The 14,519-nt window shown below is 36.0% G+C and overlaps 1 protein-coding gene across 9 annotated transcripts in view; it reads right to left on the reverse strand.

Annotated features, from left to right (window-relative positions):
* PHTF2 (putative homeodomain transcription factor 2) overlaps window positions 1–14,519 on the reverse strand; it is a 76,660-nt gene that overhangs the window by 33,589 nt on the left and 28,552 nt on the right. For all 9 annotated transcript variants that reach the window (XM_026095028.2, XM_026095020.2, XM_064505178.1 and 6 more), the window contains 4 exons: window positions 12,707–12,763; window positions 8,340–8,409; window positions 6,353–6,511; window positions 244–409 (listed from right to left, as the gene is read on the reverse strand). In XM_026095028.2, coding sequence (XP_025950813.1) covers window positions 244–409; window positions 6,353–6,511; window positions 8,340–8,409; window positions 12,707–12,763 — 452 coding nt within the window. The remainder of the gene's footprint in view (window positions 1–243; window positions 410–6,352; window positions 6,512–8,339; window positions 8,410–12,706; window positions 12,764–14,519) is intronic.

Here is a 14,519-nt window from a genome sequence, read left to right on the forward strand (position 1 = left end):
AAATCTCAGATTCAAGGCAGTAAAACTTAAATAAATCAATGCTCGAAAGTTAAGTTAGTCAATCACAAAATTTAAAGAGGAAAACTGCAATTTAAGTGCCAATTTTAAAATTTCAGACAAAAACAGAGCATCAATTTCTCATCTCTTGCGAAGCACAGACTGTAAACTCCCACAATTTTTCATGCATGTTCTTCAGAATAGTTTAACAATCCTAAATTATAAGTATTTAGATAGAGACTATACCTTCTTCTTTTGCCCCCAGTGCTGGGAGGTGGCTTGGGAGTTCGCGTTGAAACAATCTGACAGTGCACAGTTCCAAGTAGCAACATTAGCCATATGGGCCCAATTACTTCAGTTATAGGTATATTATGTGGGCTCCGGGCTGTGCAGAATAACACTACAGCAGCAACTGCAAAAGAAGGAAAATGAAGTTCAGTTCGACATTTGAATTGTCTAGAACAGCCAACTCTTTATTTGGATTTTCTTAAAATCAGAAACAGTCACATGCTGTTCTTTGTACTTTAAACCAACTCACGTAATTCTTGGAGGAAGGAATAATAATTTTAATGATATAGAGAATAAGCATGATTTAAACAGTTGCAGATTCAGTATGGAATCACTTTTTCAACTTATCTTAATACTCATCTCTTCTTTGACACTTGTCACGGTAGAGCTACTGCTCAAAAGAGGTGGCAGAATAAAGTAAGGGAGAAAAAAAAAACACTTAGAAAGCTAGATGCAACATGAAAGTTTTAAATTAAGATGAAGCTTCAGTAGAACATAAAAAGAAAAAGCAAACAGCACCAAGCAACCCAGATAAATTTAGTTCTGCCTGGCCTAAAATGACACAGTACAATCCAACAAGTTAGATGAGTGTAGGAGTCAGCAAACCAGGAACAGGTTGCCCAGAAAGGCTGTAGTCTCTCCATCCTTGGAGATATTCAAAACCCAGTGGACATGACCCTGAGCAATCTGCTCTAGTTGACCCTGCTGTGAGCAGGGGTTTGGCCTAGGTGATCTCTAGAGGTCCCTTTGACCTCAACTGTCCTGTGATTCTCTGAAACCATACATAAATTTAAACACAGTAATGACCAATAGACTAGGGACTCTTTATATACTCTAGCAGAAAGTATTCTAAACTCCATATTCCAGAGGACAAAATTGCTCACACAGACAATATTATATATGTACTTGTATGTATATTTTGTAGTAATGAGGAAAGATCAAAGACAAACAATATAAATTACAAGGTAGTCCAACTGAAGTGACCAGGACTCCAACTAGCACATGCGATGGATAAAGGGGCAGGTTCCAATTCCCTAGCTAACTGTTAACTTTGTAACTCTATAATCAGTTTTTTCTACACAATCACAGCTCTTTTTGCTCCTATACATAGAACCCAACCCCTTCTGCAACTCAGAAATGCTTTAAACAGGCTTTAGGTCAGTCCAGACACATTCAACAGACATGGGACAGACAGAAGAGGCAAGCCCTATCTTTTTCTCTGCTTATCGCCTATTCCTGTCACTCTGCCTCTACAGTTCGAAGCACTGTGTTCTGAAGCATGGGTGAGGAAAACTACCAGGAAAAATAAAAAAAAAATAAAATAAATAAAAGAAATAAAAGAAAAGAAGAAATAATTCAGGAACAGAAAGGGGAAATAATTCACTGCTCCCAAGATCCTCACATCCCATGAGAACTTGCTTTTGTTCTTGTACCACTAAAAAGTGAAAGTCTCACCTCTTAAACCTGCTCCTCACACAAGAAATACACAGTACAAGTTCAACGACCTTCATTAGTTCTCTAATAACATTCTTAAAAAAAGAAATATAGCCACATGCAAGATTACATTTAACATTCAAATACAAAGAATATATCACATGAAATCACCCCTAACACAGCTGATACCAGGATGCAATGTTTTCTACCAAAAGGAGACTAGACCCATTTTTAGCAAGGAAATCTTTACCAAGGTAGCCATTGTCAGAATGAATGTGCAAAACCGTAGAATTATTTTTTATTATGGTAATCTATTTCTAGTTTCCTATCAATTTTTTCCTAACTTGCATGTATTTCTGAGTACACAGAGCTCCATGGATTGACTCCATGTGAAACGAATTGCAGGACTAGGCTTCCACAGAATAACTTCAGACTTCACTACAGTATTTCTTCTGCTATTTAAAAAAAAAATAGCAGAGTGATCTAGAAGAAATCAACTTCTTCCAAAAGAAGTTACTTACAATATCTGGACTAGTACTTTTCTAGATGACAGACAGTGGTTTATTTTGTGAAAAAGACACAAATAAAAATCACATAAAACAGCTTTTGCACCACAGAGCACAACCCTCCGAGAACTGGCTGAATGGCAGAGCTTAATCTACCTTACTGTCTGCTCATCTATCCCGCACTTCCTGAGCTTGCCTATGAGGATGTTATGGGAGACAGTGTCAAAGAGCCTTCCTGAAGCCAAGGTAGACAACATCCACTGCTCTCCTCTCATCTACCCAGCTAGTCATCCCATTGTAGAAGGCTATCAGGTTTGTTAAGTGTGATTTCCCCTTGGTGAATCCTTGCTGACTACTCCTGATCACCTTCTTATCCTTCACAGACTTAGAGATGGCATCCAGAATAAGCTGTTCCATCACTTTTCCAGGGATGGAGGTGAGGCTGACTGGCCTGTAGTTCCCTGGGTCCTCCTTCTCGCCCTTTCTGAAGGCTGGAGTGACATTACTGTTCTTCCAGTCCTCAGACACCTCTCCTGTTCTCCATGTCCTTTCAAAGATGATTAAGAGTGGCCTAGCAGTGACATCCACCAGCTCCCTCAGTACTCATGGGTGCATCCCATCAGGGCCCATGGACTTGTGGAAGTCCAGTTTGCCTAAATGATCTCTAACCAAATTTTCCTCCAGCAAAGGAAAGTCTTTCTTTCTCCAGACTTTCTCTGTGGTCTCTAGGGTCTGGGATTCCTGCAGGCTGGTCTTAGCAGTAAAGACTGAAGCAAAGATGGCATTCAGTATCTCTGCCTTCATTTGTCACCAGGGCCCCTGCCCCATTCAGTAGCGGACTCACATTCTCCCTAGTCCTCCTTTTGTTACTGATGTATTTAAAAAAGCCCTTCTTGTCATCCTTGACATCCCTTGCCAGATTCACTTCCAAGTAGGCCTTGGCCTTACTAGTCACATCCCTGCACACTCAGATGATGTTCCTACAATGCTCTCAAGTGGCCTGTCCCTGCTTCCACCTTGTATGCACTTCTTTGTTCTGTCCGAATTTTGCCAGGAGCTCCTTGTTCATCCACACAGGTCTCCTGCCCCCTTTGCTCAACCTCCTGCTCACTGGGATGCACTGCTGTTGAGCTTGGAGGAAGTGATCCTTGAATATTAACCATCTCTCTTGGGCCCCTTTTCCTTCTAGGGCCTTATCCCATGGGATTCTTCCAAGAAGGTCCCTGAAGAGACCAAAGTTTGCTCTCCTGAAGTCCACTGTTGTGATCATACTTTTTGCCCTGCTTCTTCCTCACAGGATCTTGAACTCCACTATCTCATGGTCACTGCAGCGAAGGCTGCCCCCAACCTTCCCATCTCCAATCAGTCCTTCCTTGTTTGTTAGTACAAACAAAGAAATCAACATATCAAAGAAAGCAACTGTACATTTCAAAGACCAGCAACCACTTATCTTTTAATATTTAAAACTCTGAAATATATTTCTAAGAAATATGAATATACATACATATATATATACACACAAATGCACAAAGAGAGAGATAATGTGCATCTCACCACAATAAGCAATTGTTATATCAGTATTAAAGTTTCTTTGGTTCATACTTAAGAAATATATGATAGAAATATACACTATAATTTCACACTTAAGGTTAGTTTTCCTATTATACTATTGAAATATTTTAAAAGTAAAAATGAAGTAACAGCACAATTTAGGTGATAAGGAATCAGAACAACAGTGTTTTATTTCTGCATTTATTCATTGGCTTGTTACGTGACCTTGGGCAAGAAACTTGTTTCTCTGTAGTTCTCTTATCACACATTTTGCTAATCATACCTATTTATACTGAAGGAAACCAATGCAAATAAAATATGGAGTTTTCTCTACAGTCAAAAGAGTTCTTTTCTGTAGATTTATGTTAGGAAGTATCCTGCTAAACCTAAACAATTTCAAAGCACTAATTGCAAGCAATGGCACTTTATAAATCCACAAGAATACTTTAGAATTAAATATAAAGATTGTTCAGCTAAATATCTATAAAAAAACCCAAGTCATATCACTTTACAATACTGTCGAAAAAAAATTCGACTACAACACAAAATTTAGATTCAGCACGGAAGAGAAGCCAGTGAGATTTTGAAGTGTTTTGTCATTAAGTTTGCATAACAGATTTTTGATGTTCTGGTGTGGTCTTACTGATCTTGTATGAACTGAAGGACAGAAAACACCTTCTGAGTAAAATATAAACAAAAGTTATATATGCTAGAAAGAGAGGTTGGAGGGGGTTGTTTTAAATAGCTTCCAAACAAAGTCAATTTCATTTCATTTACATGCATATTGTAAGTCTTTCCATTTATTTTTAAAAAACAACAAAACAAAATAAAACCCAAATTTAATTCAGCACAATTTAAATGACAAGAGTTTCAAATAGCTGGATTATATTCTAATATCAAATACTGTTACTTGTTTTTCAGTATTTTTAAATCAACAACTTCATGACTGTTTTCTGATTCACTAAAAATGCTTTAGGGTACAGAAATCAGAACTATTTTGCCATGTAGGTGCAGAGAGACTGGGGGGGGGGAGTGAATTACACCTTATCTCTGTAATAAATTCCCTAAAGAACTTCTTTAATAAAAGCGCTCGTCTCAAATGTGTGCTTCGCTCAGTCTTATTATTTTGCTGCTTCTTTTAGCACCTTATGAAGGCTCTACAAACACAACATGGGTAGATTTAAAAAACAAATTTAAGCACTGGAATATAAAAAAATTACTATAATGACAAGTGTTTCTCAAAATAAGCTACCTAAGAACATGGCAATGAACTAAGTATAATTCATGCATCTTACTATCTATAACGCTATCAACATGATAAAAATGACTAATATTGTGGTATCACTTAGCACAGTACACACAAAAGCTAATGTATACAGTAATACTTCTTAAGTACTGTGGATAAGGGGAAGTTCTGAGAGTAGGTCACATGAATATTTGTCAATACATTTCAAGTTTGGGAAGACTGACACTGTGAAATTGATTTCACACATTCTCAAAGCTGCTAACACCATCGCAAAGAGACACTTTCCCCTTTTGTCCTGATTCTTGTTTTACATATATTTCCAAAAGACAGTGATTCACAACAGCAAGGACAGATGGTAAAATTGAAAAACAATTCTGTATTATTACTGGATTTCAGCGGAAAATGTGTCCATCATTTAGTTTCTCAGGGTACTTAAAGTGCTCAACTTTCATCAACCTTCCGTTTCTGTTGTACACGCTTCTGATGCACTTAGGCTCTTGTTGGCTTTCACACCGTTAGGTACTGACTCATTACATTACATTCTTCCCTTTCTAATTTTCCTTTTATGTATTATATATAAATTAAGAGGAATATAAAATCAGATCTCTAGAACTTGAGATTTGGTGCACTATTTAAATGTTGAAAACTGCCATCTGTTTGACAACAGGTGCCCAAAAGCCCTTCTATAATCCAGGAAGTATAAAACTAAGATGTACACTATCTCCATGTGAAATGAGGAAATTAGCAGAAGGACATAGGACAAATAGCCTGTTATTTGTCAGTCATTCAGGAGCATGGCTGAGGTTTGACTAAAGTATAAGTTAGAAGCTTAATTGCATCTAATATGACCAGGTAACATGTGGAAGGCCAACTAGAAACTGGTCAAAGATCATCCCAGCAGGCTGTACATACAGTCACACCTTGGCAGGTTTGGCATTTCCTGCCTCTTGGTAAGGGCTCCTGAACTGCAAAAGCAGCAGAAAGATTAAAAGCCCAAGACAAAATACACCACCCAAGCCAAAAGGCCCTTTGACACCTCTCAGTCCTGAAATAAATTAGATAGTCCTGGAAATCTAAATTACATACAGATGACAAACTAACACATGCGCTAAATGCTGAAGAAAGCCTGTGAGGAAACCCTTAAATTTTCAAGACGTCCCCTTTATACATGGAAAGAAATGTTAATCCAAAGACACATGCCTGGAACTGCAAACAGTTTCAGAAAATATTGGAATTAACCATAATAGCACAGAGTGAACTAAAATGCACCAATTTTCAAATGGTTAAAATAAGGCATTCAGTCAAAGTTGATCCTGTAAGCCAACTCTACCTTGAAGAAGGTACAGAACAAGCAGCCAGAAAAAGATGACCCTTGACGTCACTTGTAGCCACCACCCATAGAAGAACGGAAAGAACACAACTCTCACAATTCCTTTGCGGGTCAGAGATGTCCAAGGACTTTCAGGTTTTGCTTTAGCAAAAGCAGACCCTAAAAAATAAAATAAAATAAAAAATAAAAATAAAATAATTTAAAAACCACAGAGAGAACGACAGAGAGATTTTAAATAAGGTTAAAAAAATGTGGATATATTTTATTGTTAGAGCTAATTATAACTTGAGTTGCTGAATATGAGAGTAGTTAAGATAGTGAAAAGAAGTACCAGATTTAGATAAATAAGTATACTTAACAATTGATTCTATAAATAACTATATCCTCAATCCAAAACTTGACTACCATCATCAGAAACTTCTAACAATATTTAGATTTTTTGAATGCATGAGTAACAAAACACTGCCATTTTCTACCATGTCAAAATTAATTTATTTACTTTGTTTCACTAAGGTATCAAAAACTTGGTATGAAGCAACAGGAAGACACACAAGAAGTTCACATGCCTGTGCAGGCACAGCAGAGCATCAACATGTGTAACCTGCTCCAGGCAATTCATTCAGGAAACTGCAATAGGGTTGAGAAGTGTAGAATAGTATCGGTCAAACTGAGGACTAGCCCCAGGAACAGGGGAACCACGCCAGTAAAAATTTCATCTTTCCTTTTCCACCAACACTACTCTTGGTCTCACTCAGCCTTTCCCCCCGCCCCATATCCTTTCATTTCTTTTTCTTTTTGAAGATTGCCACTAGAAAAAAGTGTAACATTTACTTAGAGCTAATGGGGTTATGACTTAAATTATGCTAAGGCTATAGATTGGGAAGGGCAACACACCACATGCTGTTAAGTCTGCTTACAAGTGGAATTGGCATTACTGAGCTCCGTGCTGATATAGGTAAAATACTGCCAGTACTGGAAGTTCTTTAATGTCAGCTTAAGACATCTCTGCAGAGCAGTCCTTACTTAAATGCTATTTACATATATGTAGGATATATAGTACACTGAAGTCATCTACCACTGTTCCGTATTTCTCATAAATATCAGCCTTCAGATCTGATGTTTCTTTAAAACTCAACTGTTATTTGATTTTTTCTTCATCCCTTATTCCTGTTTTTGGGAATGAAGGTTTTATTAGTCAGAAGTCAACTAGGTATTTGTACCAAAGAGCACTACTGTAACAGCTTTTAAAAACAGCTCATTTTCTTAAAGTTTGCCATGTTTCATTACATAGAACACAGATTTTTTGCTACCTATTTTCTTCCCAGACAAACAAATACTATTAGACATTTCACAGAACTGCTATAATTTCATCAAAACTTCAGCTGATTATAGATTTGAATTTGAAGAGCACTACTTGAATGGATTCAGGAGTCCATACTGGCTACTGGGCTCATGTAAAAAATACCAAATAATTTTTTTTTCTAGCCTTTTTAAGGCATGTGGAAAATGAAATGAATGTGTGTGGCTTTTCGCCTTCTTTCGCCATTTTGTTCCTTAAAACAGAAAAGAAATATTGAAGGACTATATAATTTTTACAGTCCAGAAATTTCAACATGACATTTCTTCTAGATGTCAGAAGATCTGGAAGAAAGTCTAAATGTATAAAAATAGCTGATTTCTGAACTGTAACTCCAAAACCAGGATCCAGGACAATTCTTCTATTTCTCTATTCAAAATCTAAATCTACCTGCCAAAATTAAACTAAAAATCTTTTAACTTTTAATCTAGAGGTCTTCTTTAAATGATACTTCCTATCTGTCTTCTTAACAGAGTAATTACATGTGTTCATTTTTTTTAAATACTTCCTAATCCACTCTTGTTACGAGACATAAGACAACAGTTTTTTGGATTTTTTTTTTTTTTTTAAATATCACCCTCAAAATTTTGAACTGCCGAGAAATTCAACCTTTTCTAGCTCAAGACCTACCTCTTACAAGATCAACATCTATAAGGTCTGGTTTCACATGTCCTGTTTTCTTTGGTTTGTTTCTCAGACCCTGCAACATGCAAATACTATCAGAATACATTCACACAGAACTCAAATTGCAAAAGAAAAATACTGATGTGGTCAGTAACTGTATTTAAACTATATTGTTATTAAAAATTCAGACAAAAATATAAACTTCATGGATGTAAGTACCGTGAAATAAATGTTCCAGGAAACAAGGAACAATAAATGTCTTTTACACACTTTACAATCTATACAAAATCTTACCAATTACTGACCATAAGGTAGTTTTTCAAACACGATTAAGCTCTGAGCACTCATTTCCTTTGGCTTGGGATTATGCAAACAACATATTATGCACACACTTGCAAGAATTAGTAATATGTTTCTATTAGGTTTTCATACCTTTTGCCACAAATTACTTTCCTGAATCTTTTTTCTACGTCCAATTAAGCTTCACAAAATATGCACATTGTAATTCCTTATTTTGAAAACAATAACAAACTATATTGCACATCAAGAGCCACTAATAAGAGCAAGCTCCACTACTGTAAGTACGAAGCTCTGGAAAAGTACTGAATTTTTCTTAACACTGGATAAAGAGTAGCCTGTTAAAGAAGAAAGGAAACAAAGAAACCAAAAAAAAGGAAGAAAGAAAGAAAAACCACCACTGCCACCCCCCATAAAAAACATCAGGGAAAAAGTTTCTGCTTATTCTGCCTTTTAGAAACACTATCCTCCTTGACTGAAGAGCCAAACAGTCTTGCACAACTGTCAAGTTTATTTTTAAAGCTAAAATGTGGCACTATACTCTCAAGCTTTAGATATAACTGTGAGTTTATCCTGATTCTCTTAGACTATGCTCTTAGTCACATTATCTAAAAATGAATCCAAGGAGTACAATTCATACAAAGTAAAATCTAAAATTTCAAAAAAAATTTAGCATAGGAATGGAATTATGATGGAAATGGTTTAACATTCAGAAACTACTTAAATTCACTGGTAAATCATAAATTTCCAACACTGTCATATTTCATAAACATGTAGAAACATTTATTACTTAAATATATGAATTAAATTGAGGTGAAAGTGTAAAAATGAAATGAACATCAATGAGAAAAAGATCAGTGAAATCTGGTCATGTTACTCTTCATACTTTTCTTAAACCTGATTTCAGCTGGATTTATTTTTCACACTGAAATGAAAGAGTAGAACTGTTCACAATGAAATAGATACAGAGTGATCACTAGATATGTCTGTTAGAAAAAATAATAATAATAATCAGAGCTTGCATAAACAATACATTTAACAGAAGTAAAACATGGATAGGACAAAATCAGCTCCTAGGATGGCAAATGCAGAATAACAGTTGTACTGGAGAATTAACAATGCACAGAGCTTCACATGGAAATTTTTTTTTAAGAAATAGCAATTTTAAGATTGCAGCATTTTACGTGGAAGGTAAAACAAGTCCACAATTAGAATTGTTATAAATCCAGAACTAGTTACAGACTCTTGTCAAATCTTGCACAAGCAAGCCACTCATTTTGCACAAAAAAAATCTAAATCTTAGAAATAAAATGTTGTATGGTATGATAATTCTCAAATGTATTTCAAGATCTAAATAAAGATTCACATCCTGCTTAGAAGAAATAAACCTTCTCTCACCCCAATGCTATGAACAATCTACCACTGTGGCTAAAATTATATTTGTGTCTTAAAGACAGAATTCTGCAAAAATCAAGTCAGCAGTAAGGCATCTTTCACAGGAAAAGCAATGATGATACATTTTTAAGAAATTCCATTGTTCAAATCTCTTTGGTGTCCATGAACTATGCTGAACTAGATCCTCTACTTTGTATCGCACCCAGTGAAAGAATTCTATTCACTAAGATGCACTTTCTCCACTCTTTAAGGTGTCACAGATACCTATAACATATGCAGAAGAGTTTCAAAGCAGGATTAACTAAAAAAATTCTTACTTTTTTCTGTGTAAGTTTCATACCCTTCAGGCCAATCCAGTTTAGCTCACATAATTTCTTTTCAGCACTGAATATATTTTTGCTATCTAATAGCAAAAATAAAGTTTAAATAAAAATTTTTAAAATACTTAATATTGTTAAAATTTTCTCTTGCAAAAATTTTTAAGTGAACCTTAATAGGACAGCTCTAAGCAATAAGTTTATAATATTGGAAACAGATCTACCACTCAAAAATAGCAATTTTCAGTAAAGCTAAGTTCACTTAAAGACAGTACTGCAGTAGCTTTGAGATTAAAACTGTACAATTAGAGCTCTACAATACCTGAACTTAGTAGTTTGTTTCAGTGATATCTTTATTACACAAAACTCACTCAACATAAACTTACATGGACAGTATCATTTCTCCTGTTGTGCTTAATTTGTTGATTATTGGACTACAATAATTGGACTACAAACAAGCTGCATTTCTAAAAGGCACAAGACTCTATCTGCAAGATATCATTTGAATAATGTCCTACTATAGAGTAGTTATAAGAATTTCTACTGTAATGGTGAATGGTTTTCATGGTCTTGAAAGGACATTGAAAATAACTAATATGTTAGGGTCTTGGTTTGAAATTCCTTGTACTTGTTGTCAAGAATATTTCTGAAATGTCTCTCTGCACACTTCTGACAAATAGTACTACACCATGGGACTTCTGTAAATGTTTTAAAACAGTCCTGACAGCTCTCAAATTAAAACGTTTTTTTGGCATTAGATATGACAATTGGACAAACCTCACTTGGTACTATCAGTATTGTACAGAAAACACAGCTCCTAGCAAACCAGAGAGCCTGAGACAAGGACATAGGGATCCTGCGGGACTTCTTGAGAGAACATTCCTATGAATGTTTTTATCCCTTTGGTGCCTCCAGGAGAGCAAGTATTGAGAAAGTCTGACTTTAAAAAAAAAATAATAATAATACAGTTTTCTTGCTAGAGCTACTCTTACTCTCAACAGAATTCCTTTCCGGTGGAGTAGAATACTCAGCATATTGTTTAAAAACATTTAAAATCGAGACACAATTTTTGCATGCAAGACTTCTGATTACATTAACATACAACAGCACTTACCAAAGCAATATCTTAAGCTGAACTTTGAAGTATGGTTCCTTTAAGACCCACTGGGCACCCCCAGTAACCCAAGCTATCTGGCACAACCCCAGCCACCCAGCTCTTCCCCAAGTAGCTGAAACCAGCGCAGGCCGCACGTACCGCAAGAGCACTGCGCAGACAGCGTCAGGTGCCTCTTGGCTCGCTTCATCGTGCTCGGCACCATGCAGCTCTGCGATATGCTGCAGGATGAGCTTTTGATTTTCCCTGACCTGAAGGACTTCTTGTGCCACTTCAAGGAGGCACACTGCAAAGTTAGGGAGATGTGGATGTACAGTATCACGAAAAGATTCAAACATCCAAGTTTAGAAGCACTTCTTGTAAGAATATCATCATCTCCAATTTAAAAGTTAATTTGCAGACTTAGTACAGAAGTCAGGAAACTTCTTAAGTCAGGTCAGTTATAATTTCCACATCAATACAAACAAATCTCCCTAATACATTCTGTTTGGCTATTTAAGTACTAGGGAAAAGGGGGGCTGGGGGGACAGGAAGACTGAAGCAATGAGCATTTTGCTAATGTTAAGGATTAGGAATGGCTTTTAAACTCATGCAGTAACAGCATATTTCTTGTGTGCAGTATTTGAAGAAAAAAGGTTAATCGCAAGGAAAAGTTAATGGCAGTAACTTTAACATCATGGAACATGGCATAATATACAATCCATAAAACCATTACATACAGGATTGATCCCCCTCCCCCCCCCCCAAAAAAAAAAACAATTTAGTAATGCGTCAGACATTGATGGCACTGTTAGTTAAACCGAAATGCAAAAAAACACAGTTAAACTGCTTGTTCAGGGGAACAAGCCTGAAGTACTTACCAGTCTAATAAACTGTACAAAACAATGACAGCATCATAAAGGAGGAAAAGTAAACTGGAGGTATAAGGTAACTAACTGAAAGTAAAGAGAGCTCAGATAACTGAAATCAGAATTCATCATAAAGAGAAGACAAAGATAGACAAAGGCACCAAAAAAAACTTTGCTTTTAGATAACCAAAAATAAAATAAAATTATACCAAGGTACAGAAAAAGGTGCAGCACTTTAAATACTGTAGATTATTAATTACGTAATATAAGTAGGGCATAATATGTCAGTTACATTTGGTTATAGACCAGAAATCTAATTTACCAGTTCTAAAGAATATCACATGCACTGAAAATGATATCAGCATACACAATTAGCAAAATGTTGAAATGCTATATTATTACCTTTATTTCTCTTTGCTCTACAGATTTTTCCCATATTTGTTGATCATATGCGCCAATCTAAGAAGAACATAAATCTAAATTAGATTTCAAGAGACACTGATCTAACAAAATCAGTTTATCTTCAATAAGGCAAGCAAGAAGATAATAGGTTATTTCCTCCAAGAGACTCCTTCATAAACAAATCTATCTTCTTTGTTCCATCTTTGCTGGACTGGATCTAGCTAGTCTGTAAATTAGTTGAGAAAGAAGGGGAGAGGCGAGTAAGCAGGCAGAAACAACCTCCTTGCATGAAGTGGAATATCCACACTTGTACAGGTTAGCGGAAGGGTAACACCACACTTGCTTCAGCCTCAGATGTGGAGTGCAATGTCTCATTACCAGTATTGATAAAGACCAGATCTACAGCATCAACAGTGCAGCAGATTTTACAATTAATTCTAAAGAAAATACCATACAAGAAGCTATTTTCATCTGTTTAGTTTAAGCCACCTTCAATTTTTTTTTCTGTCTCCCCCTGTATTTCCTATTCTATTCGACTCACTTCTACAGCTATATTGTCTTTAGCTTCATCCTCTAAGATTGCGCAGTGCCACCCATGGTCACACTGGTAATCAACTAGATCACAAGCTGGGGAAAACTCAAAACATGGCAAGAATATGAGGAAGCAGCACTTTTCCCACTGAGTCACTGCTAGAATAATACTCCATAGAGGTAGTCAAAAAAATTTTAAATAACTTTTTCTTTATATGACACTGCTAATTTTTCAGAAAAGAGGCGTTATTTAAAAGCTGTCAGTTTTAAAGTTTCATAAAGACTGTCATTAGGATGCTAGTCTATATATTTGCAAAACTCTCTAAAGATCCTAGTTTTATCTGAAAGTAAGGTTTTAATTAAAACTTGTAAATAAAAGGAGTCATTTTCTCCGAGGCGCTAATCTCATCAAGGTATTGTGGAAAACCTTGTACATTTATAGGAGCAGAACCAAAGGAAGAGATAAAACTTCAGAAAGACTGAAGGTTGATCCTGCAAGCACTTGTTAAAATCCTAGCACTAAGCGCAATTTTGATGAAGGAGTTCTGCCCTGTTAAATAACCATCACCCTACTCTTTCAGATAGCTATGGTAAATTTAAGAAACTATTGTGCAATTGTTTATACAAGAAAGTTACTCTATTACTGCCAGATATCATGAATAAGGCCAGTCTTAAGCTTCAGGAACTTACACTGCAAGATAAAGTGACAAGAACAAGTCAATACATGAGGCAATATATTCAAGTGTTATAAGAAATGAGCAGAGATATTCAGATTGTTTTGAACTTGCAAACAGTGTTTCTAGATAATACCTGGCAACGATCTGTTTTACTGTGTGGATTTTACAGCCTGTTCCAGTAGTTATACTTACCCATATACACTGAGACACATACTCTAACTGCAAGATGTCTGAAATGTTATTCGTCTCACCATGAAAGTGCAAGACCACTTACAGGTCACCAGAGCAAGACAGATGCACCTAACGAGGGCAATTCATTCAAAGACTCTTCATTGACTGTAAAAGAGAGCTTACACAACTAACTAGCTTAGCCTAGACACTTAGTGGATAGGCAAGGTGAACCCCAATCACTGAACAAACCTGTTTAAAATTAACCTCACTGCAAAAAATAAGACTTCCCTACTCTTTTCAATCTGCAAACGATAACAGACATTAAAGGCCTGAGCGTGAATAGATACACCTTAAACCAGAAGTGTTGCTCTGATTTGTCCTTTTCTATTTCAGTCTTGAGTTTTAAACTAGAAGGTCTAACAAAAACAAAGCAA

Source organism: Dromaius novaehollandiae, chromosome 1 (assembly GCF_036370855.1).
Source record: "Dromaius novaehollandiae isolate bDroNov1 chromosome 1, bDroNov1.hap1, whole genome shotgun sequence".
Taxonomy (NCBI): Eukaryota; Metazoa; Chordata; class Aves; order Casuariiformes; family Dromaiidae; genus Dromaius; species Dromaius novaehollandiae.